Raw genomic sequence first — 27,560 nt, forward strand, 5'->3', positions numbered from 1 at the left:
TTCTGGTGCTTACATTCTGCTTCAGGATGAGTGGGAGATGGTGGCAGAAATAGACAAGTAATAAACATACAAATGAAGATTGTCAATATCACAGGGCTGTCAGTTTCACCCAAATTTATTAATCATCCCAATAATCATATCAAAGGTATTCTTTTCAGAGTAAACCAGCTGATTTTAAGTTTGTATGGAAAAATGAAGAGACAAGAATAGCAAGAAAATTTTTGAAGGAGAATAATAATGAGAGGGATTATCCTGATGTATTTTGAAACAATTTTATAGCTACAATAGTCGACATAGGTAGTGTTAGGGAATGGGTAGAGGCAAATCAATTTGCCCGACTAGAAAGTTGAGATTGAGGCCCATAGGCAACAGGAATTTGGTGTTTGATAGGGGAGTTATTTTAAACCAATGTGTGAAAAGATGGACTATTCAATAAATTGAATAACTGGGTAGCTATTTGGAAAAAAATTGTTGATACATTCATCATAGTAAGAGGGGAAAATATTACTTTCTGCCTAAATAAAATGTTAGTCTCAAAATATTGGTAAGCAGGGAGGCCTTGTATAGTGTAGCCTGTAATGCTGCCTTGAAAGGTAGCAGTGAAAAATATAACAACAAAACCCACGCACATATGGTCACCTTATCTTTGATAAAGGAGGCAAGCATATACAGTGGAGAAAAGACAGCCTCTTCAATAAGTGGTGCTGGGAAAATTGGACAGGTACATGTAAAAGTATGAAATTAGAACACTCCCTGACACCATATACAAAAATAAACTCAAAATGGATTAAAGACCTAAGTGTAAAGCCAGACACTATAAAACTCTTAGAGGAAAACATAGGCAGAACACCCTATGACATAAATCACAGCAAGATCCTTTTTGACCCAGCTCCTAGAGAAATGGAAATAAAAACACAAATAAACAAGTGGGACCTAATGAAACTTAAAAGCTTTTGCACAGCAAAGGAAACCATAAACAAGACCAAAAGACAACCCTCAGAATGGGAGAAAATATTTGCAAATGAAGCAACTGACAAAGGATTAATCTCCAAGATTTACAAGCAGCTCATGCAGCTCAATAACAAAAAAACAAACAACCCAATCCAAAAATGGGCAGAAGACCTAAATAGACATTTCTCCAAAGAAGATATACAGATGGCCAACAGACACATGAAAGAATGCTCAACATCATTAATCATTAGGGAAATGCAAATCAAAACTACAATGAGATATCATCTCACACCGGTCAGAATGGCCATCATCAAAAAATCTAGAAACAATAAATGCTGGAGAGGGTGTGGAGAAAAGGGAACACTCTTGCACTGTTGGTGGGAATGTAAATTGATACAGCCACTATGGAGAACAGTATGGAGGTTCCTTAAAAAACTACAAATAGAACTACCATATGACCCAGCAATCCCACTACTGGGCATATACCCTGAGAAAACCATAATTCAAAAAGAGTCATGTACCAAAATGTTCATTGCAGCTCTATTTACAATAGCCAGGACATGGAAGCAACCTAAGTGTCCATCATCGGCTGAATGGATAAAGAAGATGTGGCACATATATACAATGGAATATTACTCAGCCATAAAAAGAAATGAAATGGAGGTATTTGTAATGAGGTGGATGGAGTTAGAGTCTGTCATACAGAGTGAAGTAAGTCAGAAAAAGAAAAACAAATACAGTATGCTAACACATATATATGGAATCTAAGGGAAAAAAAAAAAAAAAGGTCATGAAGAACCTAGTGGCAAGATGGGAATAAAGACACAGACCTACTAAAGAATGGACTTGAGGATATGGGGAGGGGGAGGGGTGAGATGTGACAGGGTGAGAGAGTGTCATGGACATATATACACTACCAAATGTAAAATGGATAGCTAGTGGGAAGCAGCCACATAGCACAGGGAGATCAGCATGGTGCTTTGTGACCGCCTGGGGGGGTGGGATGGGGAGGGTGGGAGGGAGGGAGATGCGGGAGAGAGGAGATACGGGAACGTGTGTATATGTGTAGCTGATTCACTTTGTTATAAAGTAGAAACTAACACACCATTGTGAAGCAATTATACTTCAATAAAGATGTTTAAAAAATATATATATATATAACAACAAAAAGCTTAAAATCCTTACTACTAGTCCTGGTTTGTGTTTTCACTTTGGTGATACATTTTATTTTTTATTTGTTAGAAAATATTTCAGACATTCAAAGGTATAAGAATATTATTATGAGCATCCATAAACCTAGCATTCCAAATTTAGAAAAAATAAACATTCCAAATGCTTGTGAAGCCCACATATACTATCTCTGATTTACGTGTCTTCTTCTCTAGGACCTAGTTAACTAAACGAGCCACCTAGAGCTACTTAATTCTTTTAACATTTTGTATTTGAGATTTCCCCATGGTGCTTTATAAGCATTAGTACTTACATTTTCACTTTTATCTGTATGGATATTTATTTATTCGTTTAATTTTCATATTTCTGATGGCCATGGGCACTTAAGGTGTTTATTTTTATTTTTCTCTTCCATCAGCAAATACTTTCAGGTCCACTTGCAGAACACACCCAGAATCTCACCTGGTCCAAGCCATCATCTTCTTGCTAAATCACTGCAATAAACTCCTCACTGGTCATTGCTGCTGCTTCAGTCTATTCTCAGAACAATGACCAGAGGGATTTTTGCGAAGTATAAGTCAGAATATTTTGCGAATTTTCCCTATAAAGATCAAAGGAGTAAGATTTTAGAAATCCCTTCATGACCTGTCTCCCTGCCAGTTACTTCTCTGGCCTCATTTTCTCCTCCTTCCTCAACCTCAGCCAAACTGGCTTCCTTGCTTCTCCTCAGCCATACCAGGCATCCCCCTGCCTCAGGGAAGCACTTGCTGCTGCTTCTGCCAGAAAGTCTTCTCCCCTGTGACTACCTCTCTCACCCTTTTCAAGATTTTTACTTAAATGTCATTCTCTCAGTGAGGTCTTCCTCAGTCATACTATTTATATTCCAATCCACCCCTGAAAACGATTTCCCTCTCCGCTTTATTTTTCTCCCCACCACTTATCACTTCCAACACATAATTTTCTGTATTGTCAGTTTTCCTCCACTAAAGGATTCAAGAAAGAATGTCTGCCCTTTTTGTCAACTGCCATCGCCTAGAAATCTAGAACTTTTCTTGCCGCATCCCAAGTGCTCAATAAATATTTCATGTAGGAATTAATAAGTGAGACCTGGACATACCCATTAGTAGTAGATGGAGTCGCTAATTTCCAACATTTCTCAAGTAATTAACATGAAGTGAATGCAAAAAAAATTGTATATTTACAATTAGCTGAATTTAGAGATTCATTAAAGATGTTTGGTAAAAAGGTGCCAATATAAAATAGCATGAGAACTAGCAAGTGATTTAAGGAAATTCATCAGAACTGTCCTTGTCTGACCCCGTCCTTTTCTGTTTCCTTCCAAGTTACCATATTGTATTTCCATTTCAGCTGCTGGAATTAGATTTGTGATTCTCTTGAATAGCTTTTAGTGACCTTATGTGACAATTATTTGACCCCATGAGGCCTTTTGGATGACAAACAAACCCTGATGAATTACTGGCACCTTCTCTTACATTTTCAGCCCTTTAAACAGATTCTATCTTTGCCAAGTACTATCTTGCCAAGTAGCAATATGTTACGTACCAAAAATAGTTTTATTTCTTTTGGCCAAAGGAAAAGTTTTCTCCACCAAGAACAATCATTCTTAGGAAGTAGTAGTTAGGTGTAACCATATATAGTCAATAGTCAAATGTGTTTTGTTTTATTTTCCTAGTTTCAAAAATATATTAACATTACAGAAGAAAGGGTGAAGATTTTAAGAGCAATATTGTTCATTTTGTGACTAGGAATGTTGAAAGTGGCTCCTGAATTCAGCAATGAGGAAGATATAACAGCAAAATAATAATGGATGCTCACATTTACTGAAGATTACTATGTTCCCAACATCTGCTAAATGATTTACTTGATTTACTGCATTTTATCCAACCCAGTAAGACTGATAATGTTTTTTACAGAAGTAAAGTATCACAGAGAAGTTAAATAACTCACCCAAGATTGCAGAGTTAGGGTTCAGATCAGGCAGTCAGACTCCAAGGCCCAGACTCTTAACCCTTAAGCATCCTTAAGAAGGAATGAAGTGCAAGTGAAACATACCTGGAAAATATATGGTTTTTTAAAAATTTATTGACACTTTGAAAATGTTTATAAATGTTTTATAATGTTTTCAGACAAAACTCGGAGTTTAAAATATGATAAATAATGACTTGTCTGCTTTAATCCATCCAGAAGCTACAGAGATTATGATGAAATGCTTTGATTTTTATAAATTCATCTCTTTTCTTCTAGAAGGTGCATTTGTTGTACTTACAGAGTTCATAAACTTTATTCACCAAAAGTAAATGGAATTTATTGTACAAAATGGGAAAAATCATTATTGTATGTTCACAATAAATTTTGTCATAAGTTGAGTTTTTGATAAATTTCCAAACTCACTGAGCAGAATATTCTAGAATAAAAAAGAAACTGCACTTTCTGTGATAAACTTATCTTCTTTTAAAAAATACTTCTGGTAATCTCTTTTAGAGATCCTTACTTTTATCACAAAGAAGTATCTTTTCTTAACTGGTACACAATTGGAAGAAATCCATTGCTATGATATGTACAGAAATTAAGAGTATGTTTTCTATAAAATCAAACTGATAAGTTGAGATGTATGTATTCATAAGTTTAAATACAAAGCAAAGTCAATTACATACAGGAGCCAAGCAGGTATCGTAAAGGGGATGAAGTGGGCTGTATTACTGAGACTATAAGACAAGTATTATAGGTCGTGCATGACATGATATACATAAACAAAGACTAAAAATCATATGCTATAGCTCACTGGTTCATGATCACAATAAATGCTTTTATTAACTGGATTGTGAAAACCTTCTACTTTTTAAAAATTTGCCATCTCTCAAGCTTCTATGTTGTGTTAGTTTCGAAATTTTTATAGCAACTCTTTGTAAATCATGTCATTATTTTGAGCACCACACAGATAACTTCTTTGAACTGTGCTTGTCCATTCTTACAGTTGGAAAACTCCAGATTATGTATGACAAGGACTGTTTTTTGAATCGCATTCACTGTTTGTCTCTCTCTGTGTGTATGTGTGTATGCTTTTGTTGCAGAGAAGGCCAGCAATCGCCAGAACAATGGCAGAAGATGTACGGCAGATGCTCTGGGAATGAAGTGTACCACATCGTTTTGGAAGAAAGTACATTTTTTGCTGAATATGAAGGAAAGAGCTTCACCTATGCTTCTTTCCATGCACACAAAAAGTATGTTTCTGTTTCCAGAGTGGAATTAAAATATTAATCAGTCATACCTTTAAACACAGTTTTCCATAATATAACCCATATTGGTGCTCATAAGTTGCAAGTATTCTTGAATTTTTGACATAATTACTGAGACATTTGAATTCTGGCCTTTTGTATGGTCTCTACAAGTTAAGATTCTTGGGTGTATAGTATAACTTAGTAGGAATATTGACTTTAGTATCTTTTAATTTATCTTTAAAAATATTTTAATCCTGTAAAAATTCACATGAAAATGAATCTTCTTTATAAATCTAAATTTTAAAGTGTTGATTAAAAATTTAAACAAAGTAAAAATAACATTTATAAAAACTAGACATTTTTTAAAACTTGCTTTGGCCAGAAAAATAAGTTAAAAAATAAATGATAGTACCTTCCAATTCAAACATAGAACATTATTATTTTTGTTCTTTTTGAGAGAAATTCTTTACTTAAGAAATAAAAAGTATGCCTAACATGAAAATAATATATTATTAGTATTATAAAATATTAATATAACATTTTAAAGATTTGTAATAATCTAGTATATTCTAGTAATCTAATATCTAAAGTATTCTACTTTAATTCCCAACATGATTCTGTTTATATACTTTTTATATATTTAAAAAATATTTTTAAGTTTGATTTATTTGTAACACTATAAGACATATTGAGATAAAAATATTCAGGAGGTTTTGTGTTTGGAACATAACCTGAAAAAGTATATAAGAAATTTTAAGTAACACCTGTTACATTCAGTGGTTATTATTTCTCCTAATTAAATTGTATACCTATTCAATGCTATTTAATTTTTTTTTCTAAATTTTTTTCTAAAATTCAAGCAGAACAAAAATAAATTTAGAGACCCTAAATTCTTTCTCTTGTGACCTTGAGTAAGTTTCTTCCTCTCCCCTAAGCCAATGGCTTTCAAATTTTTTGACCAAAGTAAGAAATACTGTTTTATCTTTTTTGACCAAATTAAGGTACACATTTTATGGTAAGACCCAGTATACACACACAAAATTTACAATAAAACTCTTACCCTTACTAAATGATATGTACTCTGATATTTCTATTATCTTTTATTCCATTCTTTTTTACTAAAAAACATATATAGTCTTAATTAACTAAATTGATTTCACAACACACTAAGGACATAATTTTGGTGTTTTTTTTTCCTTTAAAAACAAGAGCCTTGAACTTTTAGAATCTTTTCAAGCTTTAAAATGTTCTTATTTGAGGTTTTAATTTTTCTCTGCCTTATAATAGTTTAATTATTTTCTTATATATGTGAACTTTAAAAAAAAAAAAAACTAAGACCTTTGCTGAATTTAACCCTTAAACTCTTTTACTTTCTTTTTTAAATTAAGGTTTGGTGTCTGCTTGATTGGTATTAGGAGGGAGGATAATAAAAACATTTTGCTGAATCCAGGTCCTCGATGTATTATGAATGCTACAGATATATGTTTCTATATTAATATTACCAAAGAAGAGAATTCAGCATTTAAAAACCACGACCATCAGAAAAAAAGCAATGTATCAAGGTCATTTTATCATGGACCATCTAGATTACCTGTACATAGCATAATTGCCAGCATGGGTAAGTATAAATACATTTGGAAATATCATTAGTCTCTTTCTTTAAAAAGAATAATAAATATACTTTAATTTTTCTTAAAATTCCAAAGCCAAATTTAAAACATACTTGTGTGTATTACAAACTTGGTGTAGCTAAGTATACAGAACAAAATTTCTAATCTGTTAAATTGGTAAGAAATTAAGCTAATTCAAAACTTCTAACGATGATTTCATATATCTGATTAGTATATAAGCACCTGACACTTCTATGTTTCTTTGTCAGTTCTCTATTCAGTTATCAGTAGTGGCTATTTCAAATACTCTCCATTTTTCTCAAAACTCTCCTATCCTTCATCTAATTCTCACCATTGAACTTGGCTTCTGTGACACAGAAATTAAAAAAAAAAAAAAGATTCAGACAAATAAGAATTTCCTTTATATTTTGCCACCAAACCTCCTACACACCTATAAGCATTTAGTTTCTATCACAAGGAAAATGTGTTTCTTCTTTTAACTTCTAATATTTTAGTATAAATGCCTTCACTTATGCCATGGACCCTTCTCCATTTCCCCCTTGGGGACTTCAGTCTTTTATTCATCCTCATTACCTAAATTGTTTTTTTTTTTTCCAAAATCCCTGGTTCATTCTCTCCTCCCTCCCTCTGTCTCTCTCTCTGACTTCACATCTCTACACACACACACACACACACACACACACACTTCTGGACCTCATGTTACAACATCATCTTCACAGATAAATTCCTCTAAAGAGCTGTCTGCGGTTGATGGCTTGAAATCTTATCGTTACCTCACATCTCTACCAGTTTAGTCTGAAATCTGCAATCATTATATCACTGAAACTACTCTGGCAAGGCCACCACTCTCCTCTTTGTCACTAAATCCAGTGGACATCTTCGCAGCGTGTGACAGTTCTTAAAACGCTCCGGTGCTTTTCCTCTGCATCCTGTACATTCATTTTCCCTAAAGAGTCACATCTGCTCTCAGAGATTCAACTGTCCTCCATAAATTGATGCTTCCCTTACCTAAGTCATTACCTTAAACCTCTCTTCGCAACAATATATTCAACTGTCCGTGGGTTATTTCTATCTGGGCGCCTACGGGAAAAACCGACGCGGCACATTCAAATGGAGCTAATCCTTCCCCCCTCATTCAAAACCATTTCCACCTCCATTTTTTTTTGCTAAAAACAAATGGGACATCATCGTCCTCTGATTGGTAATGCCACAAGTCTGACTTTTACGATTCCTCTCCTCTTATGCTTCATAATTCACTGAATTCTACTAAATCTGATCATTAAGTAGCCCCTAATGTCATTCACTTCTGTGTCCACCCTCAGTGCTATCAGTGTGGTCAGTCTGAACCTCCCTCATCCTTTCCCGCCACTGCAGCATCACCCCCCCAATCTTTTCTCCACGCCTCCGGCCTTGCTACCCTACGCTCTCCTCCACCTTGCAACCAGAGTAATAATGTTTACATAATGTTATAGTCATTCTCCTGCATTAATCTTTTTAATTGCTTCCTATGAGCCATTGGAAAAAAAGTCTAAATTTTATAACATGGCTTATAATTGGATGATCGAGATCTCTTTTTTACATGAGGCAATCCCAGTTTTCCCAGAACAGTACCAGTTTATATACATTGTCCTGGTGTCATTATTAAAAGAACTCTACTTTGACTCTCAGGAATATCCTAGTTTAGAAGATAAATTACACAGTGACTTTACTTCAAGTTTTTTGGGTTTTTTAAATGATTCTGTCTTACATTTTTAGTCCCACATTTTACCATCCCTTCAATTGCTTTCCTAAGTCCCAATCATACTGAATTTCTTTCAGTCTTCACTAATGGTTTTTCATCATCTCTTCAATTGCTCTCCTAAGCCCCAATCATATTAATTCATTTCAATCTTCCCTAATGGTTTTTCACCAGTGGACCTTAATGCTTGGTTTCCTTGGACGGGATCTACTCCTCAGCCCCAAACTTTGCCTATGTAACTGCTTCTAATCCTTTGCACCTCAGTCCCAATATCACCCCCTCTGAGGCATATTTCCTGGCCCTGCTTGGACTTTGTTAAGTAAATCTGGTTGTCATTGATATAACATGATTATTTCTCTTCCATAGCAGTTCTATTCATTTCTTTCACATATTCAAGAATTACTTATTGAGTACCTATAAGTATTTATTTGTGATTAGAGAACAAGCAAACAAAGATCCCTAGCTCCCAGAGCTAACATTCTATCATGGGGAAGACTTGCAATAAATAACACATATAAAAAAAAAAAGTAAATTATTTAGTATGTTAGAAGGTGATATGTAATAAGATAAAAGAGAGAAGAAAACAGAGCTAGTAAAAGTGCGTATGAATTTTGGGAGAACTGGATTTTTGAGTGGATTGTAGGCCTCATGGAAAAGGTGACATTTGAGAAGGTACTTGAAGAAAATGAGGGAATTATCCCTGTGATTGTCTGAAAGAAGAACATTCCTTCAGGGATAATAGCCAGTACAAAGGCCCTAAAGTAGGAGTAGGAGTCTGACTTATGTGCTCCAGGAACAGTAAAGAGGCCCTCATATACAATGGAATATCACTCAGCCATAAAATGGAACAAAATTGGGTCATTTGCAGAGACGTGGATGGTCCTAGAGAGTGTCGTACAGAGTGAAGTAAGTCAGAAAGAGAAAAACAAATGTATATTATCACATACATGTGGAATCTAGAAAAATGATGCAGATGATCTTATTTGCAAAGCAGAAATAGAGACACAGATGTAGAGAACAAACGTATGGATACCAAGGGGGAAGGGGGAGAGTGGGAAGAATTGGGAGATTGGGATTGACATACATACACTATTGATACTATGTATAAAACATATAACTAATGAGAACCTACTGTATAGCACAGGGAACTCTATTCAGTGCTCTGTGGTGACCTAAGTGGGAAGGAAGTCTAAAAAATAGGAGATATATGTATACGTATAGCTGATTCACTTTGCTGTACAGCAGAAACTAACACAACATTGTAAAGCAACTATACACCAATAAAAATTAATTTAAAAAGATAAAAGAGGCCTTCGTGACTCAAACGTGATGATTTGATGGCAAGAGTACAGGAGATGAGAGGGAAAAGGTGAAAAGAGGTCAGATCATGTTGGGCTTTTTAAGTCAATGTAAGAGTTGTAGCTTCTACTCTGAGTGAAGTGGGAGTCATGATAAGGTTCTAAGCAGAGGAACAGCATGATTCCACCTGTGCTGAACTCCGTTTTAATACAATCACTTTGGCTGCTGTTGAGAATAGATGGTTTAGGTCAAGGATCCAGTGTATTTTCAAGTGGCATTGTTAAAAAAGAAAAAAATTCTGTGTATACTGTGAAGGTAGAGGAACCAGGATTTGCTGCTGAATGGGAAGTGAACTGTAAGAAAAAGAGAAGTGTAAAGAACTCAAGGTTTTTCACATAAGCAGCAGGAAAAAGGGAATGGCCATCAATGAGGGTGGGGGAGTAGAGGTTTAGTGGGAGCCAGGGGAGATACAGAGTTCAGTTTGGGACACAGTGAATTTCAAATATCTGTTAGACATGGAGAGGAAGATGTCAAACAAGAGATTAGATAGGAGTCTAGAGTTCAGGAGAGAGGTGTATGCTGAAAAAGTAAATTTTGCATTCCTGAGCTTACGTATTGTATTTAAAGCCATGAGACTGAACAAGATCATTGAGAAAATGATTGTGGGCAGAAAAGGGATAAAGACAAAGGACCAAATCCTGCAGCATGTCAATATAAATATCAGGATGATGAGAAGAAACCAACAAAGGAGACAAAGAAGGAGCTACTACAAGGTAGCAGGGAAACCAGATGGGTGTCCTGTCCTGGAATCCAAATGAATCAAGTGTTTGCAGAGGGTGGAGTTACCAGCCATGTCTGATGCTGCTCGTAGGTCAAATAACATGAGAACTGAGAACTGGCCATTGCACTCAGCAAAACAGTGTTCTTTGTCTTGAGAACAGCCCTTTCAATGATGTGGTAGTGGAGAATGCCAGATCAGAGGATTTTATGACAGAATGGCAGGGGACAATGTAGAGAAACTAGGTCTAGACCACTCTCAAAAAGTTGTGCTGAAAAAGAGTACCAAGAAAAGACTTGGTGGCGATGGTAGATGTGCAAGAAAGTGAGAAGGGCAAGTTAATCAGGAGTATATGTAAGAGAATGAGTACAGTGATGGACCATGGAACTTAATTTAGGTAAGGAAGTGAAAAGACATCTGTTGCTTGAAGGAGACTGAAAAGCTAGTGAATTTAATAGATTATAGTTCCAGTGGGAATCAAAAAGGAGGGAGCTGGAAAGAGAAGAGGTGACAATAAGTATCAAAGAATGAGATGCCAGAAATAGAGCTTATGTGTAATCAATAGTAATTATAAAATCTAAGGTATGACCGTGAAAGTGAATGGCTAAGGAATGATGGGAGAAAAGGCCATTAGTAGAGTATAATCTATAAAAAAACATGGAATCACTATGTGTACACCTGAAACTAATATAAAACTAATATAATGTTGTTAGTCAGCTGTACTTCAATTAAAAAAAAAAAAACACTACGTGGGATGACAGACACAGGACTGAACAAAGAAAATAGTGAAAGATAGTGGGTACAGAGCTGCGATATTATAGGGGATGAAAGGAAAATGGTCTGAAAGAGGCAGTGAGAACATTGAGGGTATCTCCCCACTTCCAAAACACAGGCATCTCTTTAGGTGTTGCAGCCTTCAGAACTGCAGGGAAAGATGTCGGAGAAGAGCCAGGTTTTGTTAGGGGAAGGAAGGATTCAAAGAAGAACTTGTTTCTGTAACTGTGACTGCTTTCTAAAATTGTGTCTTCCCTCTGCTAAATTCTGACTTTCTCTTGATCATATCCCCCAAGCCCAGCTTGGTGCCAGACATCAGTGTTGGCAGAATTGTCAGGGAGCGACCACATTTCCTGTGTTGGGCAGGAAGATGGTAAAGAGGTAATTGGAGGTGATGTGGAGACATATTTGGGAGGGGGTGGGATTCAGAGAACATGGTTCCTTAGGAAGCAGGTGGGGACTTATCCCCACCGCAAGAGTAGGGCTTAGTTTTACATAAATGGAGGTATGTCTGTTTCATTCCAAACGTAAATAAGGGGGAAAAAAAATGTTAGGTGAAACTCCCATGTTCAGTTGCTTGAAGATAGGGAGTTGAAGGATTTCTTCTGCGGTAACTTCTCTTTTCTCTCTGAATTAGATGACGTGGTCATCTGCAGAGGATAAATGTCATAAATATGGATTTGGATTAATAGTATTAAGATGCAAATCATATCATATGGCTTTATTTCGATAAATCAAACTTATAAAATTTCATGTTTGATCAGATCCAGTCACCTGATTAGTGGAAAAGTCAATCTCATTTTTTCTAAGATCCCCATCTCCCCTCTAAGATAGATTGAATTATAAATCAATCCTTATTTATGGTGCTAAAACACTGGCCGAGTGTACAGTTTCTGATGCCGACCGCCTTTGTCTCTGCTCAGATACTGGAATTGCTGACTGCCGGTCATCACGTCCTTTCCTCGGGCACAGCAGCTCTAGACATCTTCTTACAGGCCCCTCGCAGGCGTCTTCCCTGTTGACTGTAGACACACCAGCCTACCCCTCCCTCTAATCTGAGTGTTGCGTATAGTATATGAAGAGGTACTAGCCTCTAAAACCTGACCTGCCACATTTATTTCAATGTTGAGGAATACCCAGATATTCTCCCCAGTCTTGTTTCTATCAACTTTCACACTCAGAAACATTGAGATGCCAAAACCCATGAGGTTTTTTTCCCCCCCTTTACAAACTCAGGCTGTTATAGTGAAGAAGGTGGCAAGGTCAGACAGAAGTCTGAAGGAAATGGAGAGTGTTTTAATAGTTGCTTCGAAGAATGAGACGAAATGAGGACTAAGGGCTTTCAGAAGGATGACCGGCTATCCATAAGAGCATACATGAAGTGAGTGATCGTAAAATATGGAGGCACTTGTCCGTTAGATTGGATTATTTTTTCCAGAAGGGGAGAGACATCCACTTTCCATATACTGATGTTTAGACTAGTTTTTAAATGTTAATTAAAAATCTCAAAGGAATTTGTTTCTTCCCTTTACTATTCCTTGAGTATCCCAAGAATTCAAAAGCCTTAAGCTATTTAGATTTGCTCTTCTTATTGCCCCAAGGTACTTCCGTGGCTCCTGTGCTCATGATTTTCTTTTAGGTCAAAGAAATCAAATGTCATGATTTCAGAGTAGCCCTTCTCATCACCTAGTGAAAAGCTCATCCCTCCTCTAGCTTCCTATCCCCACTATTCCTTATCACATAATTCTGTTTTATTTTCTGCATGGCATTTAGCGTTATCAGGAATTACTTTTTTCACTTCTTTGTCCACTCGATTATCTTAAAGATAAATCCATATGTGTAGAAACCTTGTCTGCCTTGTTCCTTGCATATCTCAAGTGCCTAGACTAGTGCTTGCCACACAGAGTACTTAATAAATATTTGTTGAATAAATATAAACATTAATGGTTCTAATATAAAAAAGCGGTTATAGATCAGTAAGAGAAAGATAACAAAATGGGGGAAAAAGATATAATGAGAGATCCACAAAATGGAAATGGCCTAAATTTTTTTCATTAATTTTAAATAAATATAAATGGAAACAAGGTATTTTTTTAACTTAAATTTCTAAGTATTTCAGGATTTCACAAATCTTATGTTTCATACTATAGAGCTGGTTGCAGCAAATACACTTTTGCACAAACACAGAAATTTTTTTATCCATGCGGACAAAAATACCCATATTTTTGGGTATTTTGGGTATTTGGGTAAAGAAATAAATAACCTTTGAGATTAAAGGATAAACAATATACAGTATATTTCCTGGTTATACTGGCTGTATTTCATCTCACTTTGATCATTAAATGATTGACAGGTCCTATAGGTTAGGTGGCAAATGCTTTGATGGATTTTCATGTCTCATTGTTCCAGGTACTGTGGCCATAGACTTGCAAGACACAAGCTGTAGGTCAGCAAGTGGCCCTACCCTGTCTCTTCCTTCAGAAGGAAACAAAGAAGTCAGAAGACCCAGCATTGCTCCCGTTTTAGAGGTTGCAGATACGTCATCAATTCAAACATGCGATCTTCTAAGTGATCAATCAGAAGATGAAACTACACCAGATGAAGAAATGTCCTCAAATGTGGAGTATGTAAGATTTACTGGGATTTTTGCTGGCCATGAAACACTAATATCCTTCCCTTCTGGACATCCTAGAATCAATCCTACATGCTTCTACCAAAACACCCTTCCTCTTAGCCAGTATCTCTCTTGATGATAAAGTATCCTAAGTCCTCAAATTTCTGGCTTCAACAGCTATTGACAGCCTCATTTTTCTCTATATTATCCTTTATCCTTAAAGAAAAAAATAGGTAAATCAGCATTTCCGTGATATAACCTATATCATATTTTACATATTTTTCTTTAAGGATACGGTTTGTATTTTCATAATTATATGATTTTGTTGAATTATAATGTACCTTCTACCTCTCATTTATTTTTTCACCTCCATATTGAAGTTCAATCAATTATTCAATGACATGTAATGCAGCTTCTTCCATTAAGCTTCTCTTATTTCAGCATTCAGCAATCATTTTTATTCAGGGTACATCAGTAATATTTTGAATGAATGAATAAAGGAAGTACTAGTTCTCTTTACTAAGATTCCATAACAGATAGTATCAATGTTTAAGCTATTAATCACATTTTAGCCTACAGTAGAGTTTGTTTACTTGTCGTATTCATATATTATGCTGGCATTTCTTGAGGAAAGCACAGTGTTCAATAGTCTTGACAGTGGAGTCTGAAGGAATTTGTGTCCCATGGCAGTTCTACCTTATACTGGTTGTGTGCAAGTGACTTTGATTAAAATCTTCTGACCCAGGATGCTTTATCTGTAAATAGTGTTCATATGAAGATTAATTGAGATAACAGAGTAATGTGCTTAGGACAATGGTTTGTGCAGAGTAAGCATTCAATGAGTATTAAATACTATTTGGTGTAGTATTAGTCGTGGTGGCAAAGGTAACATCATTCAAACACTTCTAATATTTTTCATATAATAGAAGTTCAATCAATGTTGAAGTGAACTAAAATGAACTGAAATATAATTGAAACTTAGAAAAATCCTTCTGTTAATCCTTCACACTTTTAAATATTTATTACAAGAAACTTACACATACCCACAGAAGACAAGTCCACTTTCCAAGAAATTAATAATACTCAAATAGATTTATGAAATATTTGACAGGAAGAAGAAGAGGTTTGACCACCAGTATATTTCTAGAAATGGTGTTGTGTGGTGTGATACAAATTCTTTCTTTACATGTACTGAAAAAACTGAGGTGGAATTTTTTTTATATCTAGAAAAATGAAAAAGATGTTGAAGTAATAGTGGGAGACTATCAACTTCTAAACTTGCAAAATGTTCTCCATTTTACCATCCTAGCTAATGATGTCTGGAAATAGTTCTAAGTAGATTTGCAATTTCTTGGTTTGAAAGATACATTTTCTTTATCATAAAAGAGCTTTCATACTGGATAAAATAACTTTGCCTCTACTAAATTTTCTTTTATTTCTTAATTTTCATTTATGCTGCTACTTTTTGAGAGTTTCATTTTGAAAATTTTACAGCCATAATGTGCAGGTGACTATTTTTATAAAGTCAGCAGATAAACTGAGTATCTTTGATAATATTTAAGCGTGATTCCAGCAAAAACTCTGGCTTTTGTGTGGGTCTAATGGAGTAATTTACTCAATCTAAAATAATTTACTCTTTTTTGGTTATGCATCCATGACTTGATGAATATTGATAGAGTGAATCATAATAATGCATTTTGCTTTAATATATTTTGTAAAGATTAACATTACTATTTTCTAAAATGTGTCTAAATCTTTTAAACTGAGGATTGGCAAACTCTTTCTGGAAAGAACCAGCTAGTAAATGTTTCCAACTTTATGGACCATGTGGTCTTTGCCCCAACTACTCAACTCTGTTTCTGAAGCATGAAAGCACCCAAAGACAATACATAAAATGAGTGACCATGACAGTGTTCTGACAAAACTCACTTGTGGACACTGAAATTTAAATTTCATGTAATTTCACGAGCTGAAATATTATTCTTCTTTTGACTTGTTTTTCCAACCATTTAAAAATATTAAAACTACTTTAGTTCACAAAACCATGTGATGAGCCAGATTAGGTCCATGGGCCCTGTTCTAAACTATTTCCATATCAAAATAAAGAATTACTGCATCTAACTTTATCAAAGTAGAGGGACATGGCTATAACTTGATTGTCTGACTTTGCCTGCATTAATTCAAGGCAATTCAATATTTCATATTGTTTTACAGATATGCTAAAGGCTACCCACCTTACTCTCCATATATAGGAAGTTCACCCACTTTTTGTCATCTTCTTCATGAAAAAGTGCCATTTTGCTGCTTAAGACTAGACAAGGTAAGCACTTACTGCTGTTATTTTCTGTAAAACTAAAATGATGGCATTGTGTAATTACATGTATTTAAATAATTTTTTATAGTCTTTTGACTAAAATATGTTAAAAGAATATTATCTTTCAAATGTAAATGTAATACATAAAGTGGTGAATTTTACTTTCTTAACTGCACTAAAGATTACCCAAGTGCTTTACCCTCTACTAATGTAGCCAACGAGTTGGTCAGTCTTTGTTTCAAAGAGAAAAACAAAGATGCCAGAGCCTCAAACCAGAGTCTCCCCAGATCATTTTGGCCAGATGCGCTCTATTTATTTTACTAGACATTTTTGCCTCAAATCTCAAAGTGGAATCGCTTGACATGGTGAAATTAGCTAGTCAAAATTCATTATTGAATTATTAGACTGGAAGTGTCTTGCTTAATGTCCCCTTTCCTAAAGATTTTACAGTAGTTCTTGGTTCCTGCCTTGATATTCAGGAGAAACCATCCAAAACAGAAAGATTCCAAGAAAGCAGGAATCTTTCTCTTTCACAGTATGGCCATTGGACATGACCTGGGTAAGAATTGGTTTTCATGAGTCAGAGGGCAGATAAAAAGAAGACTCTCAAACCCCCCATCTCCCAGAAATTAAAATGTGCCACTAATTCTAACCAGGAATTTCTTCCTTTATTCTATATTTTGGAGTTAGCTGGAGTTAAAATCCCAGCTCTCTGCTTACAGGCTCGGCCATTTGGGCAAATAATATTATCATTAAATTTCAGTTTCTATATCTCCAAAATGCTTGTAATTTTAATATGAACCTTATAGGGTTCTTGTGAAGATGATATAAATTCGTGCATGGAAAAAGCTTTTCACAGTGCCAGGAACGTAAAGGCACTTAATACGTTTTGTTAATATTTTTACTACTATTATTTTTTCCATGTGATAAACATTATGAATCTTGGCTGTTGCTGTCACTCTTGAGGAAGATTAGCAGAACATTAGAAAATTTCTGCCTCTATCTTCCTGAAGTTTTTTTGTGAATCCTTACCACTGCTCCCAAATGTTCATCTGGGTCCATTAAGATGGACAGTTCCGTCTCTCGATGCCTTATTTTTTGCCAGTCCTTGTTTTACTTTCCTGCTTCACAGCATTTCTAGCGCTGGCTCACTCTGCATCTTTGGTAACCTTGATGCATCTTAAGCTTCAGAGCCCTTCTCCTCTATTGGCCCCTTCCAAGAACCTGTGAATGATTTTTTATGTATGACTTTTGTGTTTTTTTTCCTTAAAGAGGATTGCCAAAATAATATAAGCTTTAGGTCCCATAAAGCTTGGGTTCACATCTGGTGGCATTTTACTTTTTAACACACAAAGATGAAAGTAATGTTGGGAAACCAAAGAGTCGAAATGATTCCACTGATTCCCAAGAAGGGAACCTGATACAGGAAAAGTTAAGCTTTCAGAGATGAGGCTTGCTGGAGGAGAAACAGTCTTTTAAAGCCAAAAGGCAAGTTGTCTCTTTACCAAAGTAAAAAAGCGATGTTTCCGAGTATTGTTGATTGGCCGATAACATCTGGGGTTATCCATTCTTTAGGTGGCGTTAGTCTGGCTGGAGGTGGTGGTCTGCTCTGTAAATGAGTGCCCTCTTTGCGATTAGCAGATGGGGTTATGCAGCCAATCCTACTGTGTCCATGAAGTCTGTGAGCAGGTATTTTGTTGCCCAGTCCGTTTTGCATCAGTATCAGCAGGCTCGTTTTTGGCCAAGGTTTATCAATACTGAATTCCCTGTTTTGTCCTTGTTCTATTTCTTTTTTTTTTCTTACTAGTTGAGCTACTTCTAAATCTTCTATATTAGTTCTTTTACCTCATTTGATCTCGTAAAAATGAAGTTCTTAATAATCTCAGCCTCAGCCTGTCATCCTTCTCCTTCCACCGTCTCTTTGTAAGTGACCTAATTTCATGTGGCTTCAGATCTTGTTTATAGTAGTAATTCTCCAATCATACTTCCAGTGAAGACTTCCTGTTCTTTTCCTTTACCATTCCCCATTTCTCCATTCTTTCTTATGCCTTAATCCTTCCTGCTGGATTGATCTTCCTACTTCCATGATTACAGCTTTTAGAAATTCTACTAATGAGATCCTATTAGTGGTAAATTCTTTCAATTTCACTTTCCCTAGATATGTCCTTATTTTGTCCTCCTTCTTGAACAGTAGTTTTGCTCGGTGTCCAATTCCAGGCTCTGAGTTTTCTTTTTCTTTTAGCCTGTTAGGATTTTATTTACTACCTTCTACACTCCACACTGCTGATGAGAAGTCAGCCATCGTTCTAATTTGTGTTTCTGGTAGTTAAATCTCTCTTTCCTCTCTGGCTACTTTTAAGATCTTCTTGTTGTCTTGGCTGTTCTGCACTATGACAATGTGTATGACACTGGATTTCTCTTTATTTATTTGGATTAGGATTCATTGGGTTTCCAGAACCTGAGGATTTGGATATTTCATTCATTCTAGAAAATCCTCAGTCAATATTTATGTGAATAGTGCTTCTTGCTGATTCTCGCATCTCTTTTTCAGGTATTCTGTTTAAGTGTGTATTAGACATTCTCACACTATCTTCCAAGTATCTTAATTTTTCCGTACTACTTTCTCTTTTCTTTCTGTATTCTGAGTAATTATTTCAATTCAATCATGCAGTTGATCCCTTCAGATGCATCAAATGGGAAAATTAAATCATCTTTTGAGTTTCTGTTTTTAATTGTTATATTTTTAGTTCCAGAATAGAGTATATGTAATTCTTTAAACATTTAAGTGAATATTTTAAATACCCTCTTGTTCTTTGCTCATGCTTTGAGTGTTCTCTTTTATTTCTTTAAACATAGTAAACACGCTCATTTTCTATTCTGAATCTTATAACAGTGAAATCCGTAATCTTTGTGAATCTAATTCTGTTGTTTATTGTTTCTGCTGACCCAAAGTACCTTGTTCCCAACAATGTTCTGTAATTTTTTATTAAAGAATAAAGGCAGAGAACATTCCAGAGTTGATGATGAATCCACAGAGAATCAACAAATCTCAACCCAAATAAAAAGAAATCCTCATAAAGACATATAAAGATTAAAAAAACAGAACACTACAGCAATTCTCCAGGCAGATAATTTTGTTTTAAAAGGATCTTGATTTAATAATGCTAAGTCCAGTAAATTCTAGCTCCCTAGGGAATAGCAAAATATCCTCAGAAAACACATTTTGGTAATGTGTTGTCATTTTGTTGTTGTTATTATCGTTAACATTAGTATTTTACATTTGAGTATTTGCATCGTTATCTTGCCAGCTCAGGTATACATTTAGACAAGTAGGGTTTTTTTCTTTTAATTTTTGTTTTTGTTTTTTAACCAAAAAAAATCCCTTTCGATATCGATATCCATCCTTTTGGTATTCCATACTTGGAATGTTCCAAGATTATTTAATTTTAATATTACTCTATTTCTGGAAATAAAGTCAGAGGCAGATTATTTATTTTTTTCCAGCTTTATTGAGGTATGATTGAAAAATACAAATTGTGTATATTTGAGGTATATAGCATGATGCTTTGATATACATATACCTTGTGATGATTCCTTAATATTGATACCCGGATGTCATCTGGCAGCAAGTTTCAGTTTGCAGTAGAACATGCGTACACTGTGTTGCTGCCTTTTCCTTCCCCACATCAAGCTGCATACCTGCAATTCATTTGTCTTGTCCATGTACACCTTCAGGCTGGAGAACTGGGCATAGAAAAATGTAACTATTTTCATATTTGTTAGAAAACAAAGGATTTACTAGGTTAGATTAATTTCACATTTCCAGATCTTCTACATATTTTTACCCAATATTAGTGGAGTATAACAATGGCCTTTCTTTGTATAATTTTTCTTCTCTAGAGTTGCCAGCATAACTGCTATGAGGACGCAAAAGCCTATGGATTCAAAAATAAGCTAATTATAGTTGCAGCTGAAACAGCTGGAAATGGATTGTATAATTTTATCGTTCCTCTCAGGGCATATTATAGACCAAAGAAAGAACTTAATCCCGTAATACTGCTATTGGATAACCCGTAAGTATATTTTAAAATGCACAAACAAGACAAAACTTTGTTAATATTTTATCAAAAATAATTTAATTTACTTAGAATATTGTAAATCAGATACATTATGGCACATGATTCACTGAGAGATATATTCTGTGCTGTGGTAGAAAACAACCATTGTATATGACCGTGTTTCACAAAATACAACTTAAAACATCACCGGAGTACTCTGAGCCTTTTATTTAAAAAAAACTATTTTTGCAAGTGGTCATTGCTCTCTACCAGTGGGAGACATGCCACTGAAATAATTATAGTTATTTTCATTAAATTAATCAACTAGGCTGGAAAATCTCTGCCAGAACTGGACAATTTCATTGTCTTTGTAAAGAGCCATTAATTATGAGAGGAGCATATTTATGATCCATTTTATATCATAGCATTACGCGTCATCGTAAGTCCTTATGATTCGTCCACTGTTAAAACATATATTCTGTAACATAACATGAATAGTTTGTGCTTTACCATGTTCATTTCTTTGGAAAGTGTTTGATACACTCTTGTGAAATACGACTACTTAAACATTTCAAAATCCTTATACGAATATTAAATCTATATCTCTAAATGCTGTGGTCAAATCCATTGTATACTAAAATTGCAATATCTCTCTCTCTGACTCAGATTAGTAGCAGATGGTCCTTAAATCAATACCATATTTTAGATTCCTCCAACTCTCCTCTTAAACTCTAAAGTGATGCAAATTTCAGGGTAAACCAAATGAGGCCAAAATCTGCTGCCTTGTCTCTGCTTTGAAAATTTATCAAAAGAATTTTTTCAAAACAGAGATATCTCCCCAATATATTGTAACTTCATGACATTATTTATTCTGAATATATGAATATCAGGATACTCATTGAGGCATCTTGTTTTAGAGTCAGTATCTCAATGGTAATCAACTCTAAAACTTGAGCACACCTCTAGAGGTTTCAGTTGAAGAATTTTCAGGTCTGATGTCTCAATGACTTTTTTGATACTACTTTAGCATCCAAGGAAAGGTGAGGTAAATTTAGGGCAGTTGTAGGGGAACAAAAACTTGGACCCAATGTCAGAAGAAATAAAAGCTTAATAAAACAAATCTTAGGAGAATAAAAGTTGGATTACTGGATGGCTAGGGTGATAGAGTATGGTGGCAAAGCACCTCCAAGGCCTTGGGATATATCCCTTATTCTGGAACTTCTCTGGTAGGAGGCTCTAAGAAACTGGCTAAGATCTGGCACATAAGAGATGCTCATCAACTATGTGAATTCAGAATTGTCCAATTTTGGCTCTTTTTGCTTATGGTGTAATGTGTCCACTACCTTAAAGATGAATTTAAGACAGGGGTATTTACAAGCTGATTGACTTAGAGCATTCCCATCTCGGATGGCTTGGATCAAAGTGGATCAACTCAGGCCCCAGAATACAGAGAAGCAGATAGGAAGAGGCTTGAAAAGAAAGAAGTGGCACTGTGCCTACAGCAGCCCTGTGATAAAGCAGAGGGTAAAAACTATCCTTTCACCTTGTTTATATTATTTCAAGGTATAATTTCTTGTCCTGATGTGTAAATCTCCTAATTGGGTTCTTGGTCCCGATTTCAGTGTGTATGTGTGTGTCAGAGGGTTTCTCCACACCTCCAGCAAGCAATGCTCAGGACACCAGCTTAGTTCTGGGGGAATTCAACTCACTTCTGACACCATCTACCCAGAAATAGCATAGGATTCCACAGGTTGAAAGTTCAGTCTTACAAAACTGTCCCACCCCCACTTCAGAAGCCAATCACAAACCAGGTTATCACCCCATAACTGAGCAGCTATAGATGGGAAGTTTCAGTGACCCCCTCCTTGGACTTCAGATGCCATTGCATGTCTAGGTTGTTACCTGTACTTCTGACTGAGTGGCTGTAGATTGGGGGTTCCCACAACCACCTACTCAAGGTCAAGTTATTTGCTAGAGCAGCTTACAGAATTCAGAGAAACATTTTACTGACCAGATTGCCACCTTATTATAAAAGCATATAACTTGGGAACAACTGGATGGAAGAGATGCACAGGGCAAGGTATGGGGAAAGGGCATGAAGCTTCCACGCCCTCTATGTGGGCACCACTATCACCAAATCTCTACCTGTTCACCAGCCCAGAAGTTCTCCAGACTCCATCCTTTTGGGTTTTTAATGGAGGCTTCATTACATAGGCACGATTGATTAAACCATTGGCCATTGGTGATTGAACTCAATCTCCTGACCCTCCCCCTTCCTCAAAAATCACGGGGTGGGACTGAAGTTCCAACCCTCTATTCAGGTTGGAACTTCAGTTTCCCTGGCAAACAGCCCCATCCTTAGGTACTTTGCAAAAGGCACCTCATTAATTTAAACCCAGTGGTCCTGGAAAGGGGCTTGTTATGAAGAACAAGACACCCCTTTCACCTTTTTTGGCTCTGAAGTGATTTCAGGAACTGAGGATTAGAGACCAAATATTACGATAAAAGATGCTCCCATTGCTGTTATCACTCAGTAAATTCCAAGGGTTTTGGGAGCTGTGAGCTAGAAAATGTGGTGAAGACCAAATATATGTGAGAAATCTGAATGTGAATGCCAAATATACATTCCTTATAAACCACAATAAAAGAATCAGTCTTGCCAAATTTGGGAGTGGAGTTTACTCCATGGAATGGAGATGAGCTCCACTCCTTTTCCATATCCAGTCTTGCTAAGTAATCTTTTTTTTTTTTTTTTTTTTTTTTTTTTTGCTAAGTAATCTTATCTCAGAGTCACTAATCCCCCTCTCTCCCCCTTATTATTCCAATGAGCAGGTGGCAGGAGCTAGGATTTCTTAACCTGTGTACCTGGTGTAGACTTTGGAATTGCCGTAACTAAATCAGCCTCTTTCTGTTTGGTTTTGAATTAACAGGTTACCAAAATGCCCAGTTACTGAATGATTGATTGATTGGTTTATATATTAAAATTATAAAAATCAAGTGGTTGTTTCTAGAGTCTTAATTCCTGAACCTGATCAATCATACAAAAATCTGAAGACTCTGTTTCTCTTAGTTTCTGGCAAACTGGTCAGTATTTCAATATAAATATAGATGTAGCTTTTATCAGAGAATATTTTATCTGAATAGTACCGTAGCGACTATTTAATAAAATTAATATTCTTTGCCACCACCCTCTGCTTATTATAGTAATAGTTGTTGAGCATTTACTACATGACAATCATCATAGTAGATACCTAACCTTTATTTCACATTGTATTTCCATAAAAAATATATCCATGTCATATAGTGATGATTTATCCTCAGAAAGATGTACCAAGCAGCTTAAGATCTCAAAGCTTACAAATTACAATGATAACATTTAAAGAATTCAGTCTGTGTGACTTGATTACACCACTGCCTCTTATTTCATAGAAAGGAAAAAACAGGCCAAAGAAGTTAAATGATTTTTTCCAAGGTCAATTGTAGAATTAGAACCTTCTCTGCAATTCATAGTTCATTGATCTTTCAACTATGTGACCTTACTTTACTTACAGGTTTTTGATATATGCAAAAATACATTGTTTGTCAATTGTTTTTAGAAACAAGGATATTTTAACTTTAGAATATTTTGCGTTAAATTTTTTCTTTGCTTTCCTAAGGACTTACAGTTTGGAATCTAGCTATTCACATGATGTTGTTTGTTAAATGATTTTAATGGGGTTTGACTTTTTTTCAAAGGGTTGGGATGAAAGCTCGGGCTGTAAAATTTATCAGCTTCCTGTGCATTTCCCGAAAGCGGTATCCAACATTTTTATTTGTTGTTCTCTGTTCCTTTGATTGAGAATGAGGAAACAAAAACTAAACACCAGTAAATAACGTTCCAGGAAGTTTTATGCAATCCTCTTCTTTTTTTTTAAACAATGAGATACTTGTTTCTCTGCTGTGGCTAGTATTTTTCAATCTATCCTATAGTATTACAAAGACATATGATGTTTTCTTTAAAATATTTCTGGGTTTTAAGAATTTGCACACTAATAATTGTACACACTTCTACAATTATTAGTTAGCTTAGTGGGGTTTGACTTTATTTTAAATGCACATGAGCATTGCTGAAAATAATATCAATACATGGCTACTTAGGAAATTTAGTTGAAGACCAATTTATTCAATATACCAGAAACAAATTTAACAGATGCCACAAACATGGGACTTAAAAATGTAAATTAAATTTATGATATTCACATACATAATATGTCAAAATAAGTCTTCACAATGTTTCCAAATAGAAAGCCTTCCCCATTTCATATGGTAATTAAATAAAACCCGGGCACATTGGAAAACATCTTACACTTGGTACTGGTTCATTAGAGCTGGTCTCAGTTCTGATTGATTGGCCATCTGTTCTATTTGGCCTGTTGTTGTACCACACTGATTTTAAATATTTTGATTACCATCTCACCCTTAAAGATCGTCTAGTCATCTCATGATACCATTTCATATGAGACATGGAAAAGAGAGTCGAACACTTTGGAATACATTACCCAAAGCTACACAAGGTTAAAGTACAAGATCCAGGCTTATCTTCTTAATTTTTACAACATCTTGTTTAAACTATCCCTTTACTAAATCAATCTTCTTTCCACATATAGCTACAAGTAAGCTCCAGTTCAGCTTATTTCAAAAGTAATGATAAACTGTCTGATATGTCAGGGTCCTTATTAAAGACATTCAGACCTTAGACTCATACAGATCTGAAATAAGATCTAAGTTTACCCTCTTGATAGGCCTGTTGCGTATTATGGAATTTCTGTAAGCCTCAATTTTCTCATTTATAAAATGAGTAGAACATTTATCTTAAGTTATTTTGCAAGTATATAAAATGATGTATATGAAGCACTAGTACAATATCTGACTCATAAAAGGCAGTGAGGAAATGTCAGTTTCCCCCCTTCTACCAATCAAGAGAAGGACATTGTCACTATTTAAACTGATGGGAGAATTTCTGTGAAAACCCAATTAACAAAAAAAGGGAAATTTATTTCAAGTTGTTGAAATTAAGCTACTACTATATTTTTAAGGGAGAAATAAACTTCTTAAAAGTGGAATTATGAAATTCCAGTAAAATAAACTCTCACTGCATTCTTTTCTTGAATTTGAAATACAAAAATTAAGTTCATTATAGTTATTAGTTAAGTGGGAATAAATGATCTTCAACTTGCAAATCCATGCAATTTCCCAAAACTTTTAACTTCCTGTCAATAGCTAGCTAATTCATATTTGCATATAATGAAAATTTTAATATATAATGAAGGCATTTTAAATATAATGAAGATACTTAGACTCAAATAGTCAGTTTCTTAATAGAATTACAGTTAGGACTCTGATGAATGATGTGCTCATTTTTTTTACTAAGCAGTTTAGTGCCATGAAAACCTTTGCCGATTTACTTAAATGAGCCAACATAATCCATATGAACGTATAGTTGATACATTCTTTATATTTCAGGTTTCCTTTTAAACCACCTTTATCAGTAAAAGTAGTGCATGGATCTGTTTGTTATACAAGTTGAATTTTGCAGGGTATGGCATACTAAACTCCCTACATTAGATATGCTTCATCGAGATTATATGTTTACCAGGTTTCAGGTGACTTGCCTTGCCTTCTAACATAGCTGGATTCATGTAAGGATAAACCATGCTACCACAATACAGATGTTAATTTCTAAGGATTTGAAAGATTGTTTGTGCATTGTAAATACATGTTTGTGGCAGAACTGCATGTCAGTAAGATTCATGAATTTTAGGAATATATAAGGCAATAATTTTGATGTCTAAGTACTTTGAATGATTTCTACTGGACAAAACAAAAAAATACAAAGGCCAAATCTTCAGTTTTAGCTCTAACAGAAGAGTTGGCATAACGTAAGGACTAGTGACCCCAGTACTTCTTATCGCATGGAAAATTTTTGGTATCTTTATTAAGTTGAATTATTCAATAACATTAACTACTGTTGCAAGACTTTGGAAGACAGATATGTTACAGTGGACAGATGGTCAGCAAAGATAGTGTAAATAATTGAAATAATCTGAATTTTAAAAAATGAGGAGGTTATTCCAGACAGGGTGTAGCTCTGCAGTTAATAATGAGGAATTACGGACCCAGCTCTGCTACACAAGTTATTGAGCTACTCACTTTATCTGACTGGAACTATGTTGGAGCAAAGAGAGATAAAACAAAATAATAACCCCCAAAATGACAGTCAAAAGGATCTTTCAAAGCACCATAGAATCTCAGTGCTGTCCCTGTCTTGTGTCACTTGTATCCTGACGTATTCTTCTATAATCACGAGGTGGGTAAGAGACATGGAGGGTCTTGAATCAGCAGTGAGAATAACCCTTCTAATTTTAAGATGCAGAGCAGTGCCCAGAAAGAGAAGAATTGGCAGGCACTAGCCAAGACCACTACTGGGACTGTATATGATTATGTTTGTTGAAAACAACCTACAGCATGAGCTTTAAAAATATTTGTAACCTGTGATTCACTAATGTGAAAAGTTTTATGAATGTTTTGAGGTAAATGATAAAAACAAATGCTAGAAAAAGAGTCATCCAAAAATGTCCAGACGAGTAACATTTATAATAGCAGGATATTGGAAATAGCTTGTAACTCCAGTAATTAATAGTACAAAAGTGAAAAAACATAAATGAAATAATTGAGGATTTTTAAAATGAATTGTAGTACTTTTATAATATGTAGTAATATGGGGCCACTTAAAATGGTTAGGAAGTAATTTATTGATGGTAGGAATGTAGTCAACAGGGAGAGTCTTTGGAAGTTTTCTTTTTATGCTTCACTGCACTGAGCATTATTTTTCTTTAGAGTGGAAAAGGACGAGCATGATCAACAGTAAGAAAATAAATCAGGGAGGACAAGACTTCTTCAGGCTGGGAGAAGCACCTGGGATATTGCAGGGGCTGTACTGCCCTTTGCCTAGAGG

The 27,560-nt window shown here is 35.3% G+C and overlaps 1 protein-coding gene across 5 annotated transcripts in view; it reads left to right on the top strand.

The window, feature by feature from the left end:
* The window catches only part of KCNT2 (potassium sodium-activated channel subfamily T member 2), a 373,164-nt gene that overhangs the window by 259,565 nt on the left and 86,039 nt on the right, over positions 1 to 27,560 (top strand). For all 5 annotated transcript variants that reach the window (XM_082425465.1, XM_082425468.1, XM_082425469.1 and 2 more), the window contains 5 exons: positions 5,214 to 5,363; positions 6,749 to 6,978; positions 13,990 to 14,203; positions 16,409 to 16,514; positions 20,409 to 20,581. In XM_082425465.1, the coding sequence (XP_082281591.1) occupies positions 5,214 to 5,363; positions 6,749 to 6,978; positions 13,990 to 14,203; positions 16,409 to 16,514; positions 20,409 to 20,581 (873 nt within the window). The remainder of the gene's footprint in view (positions 1 to 5,213; positions 5,364 to 6,748; positions 6,979 to 13,989; positions 14,204 to 16,408; positions 16,515 to 20,408; positions 20,582 to 27,560) is intronic.

The sequence above is a fragment of the Balaenoptera physalus genome (genome assembly GCF_965194825.1).
Source record: "Balaenoptera physalus genome assembly, chromosome: 1".
Taxonomy (NCBI): Eukaryota; Metazoa; Chordata; class Mammalia; order Artiodactyla; family Balaenopteridae; genus Balaenoptera; species Balaenoptera physalus.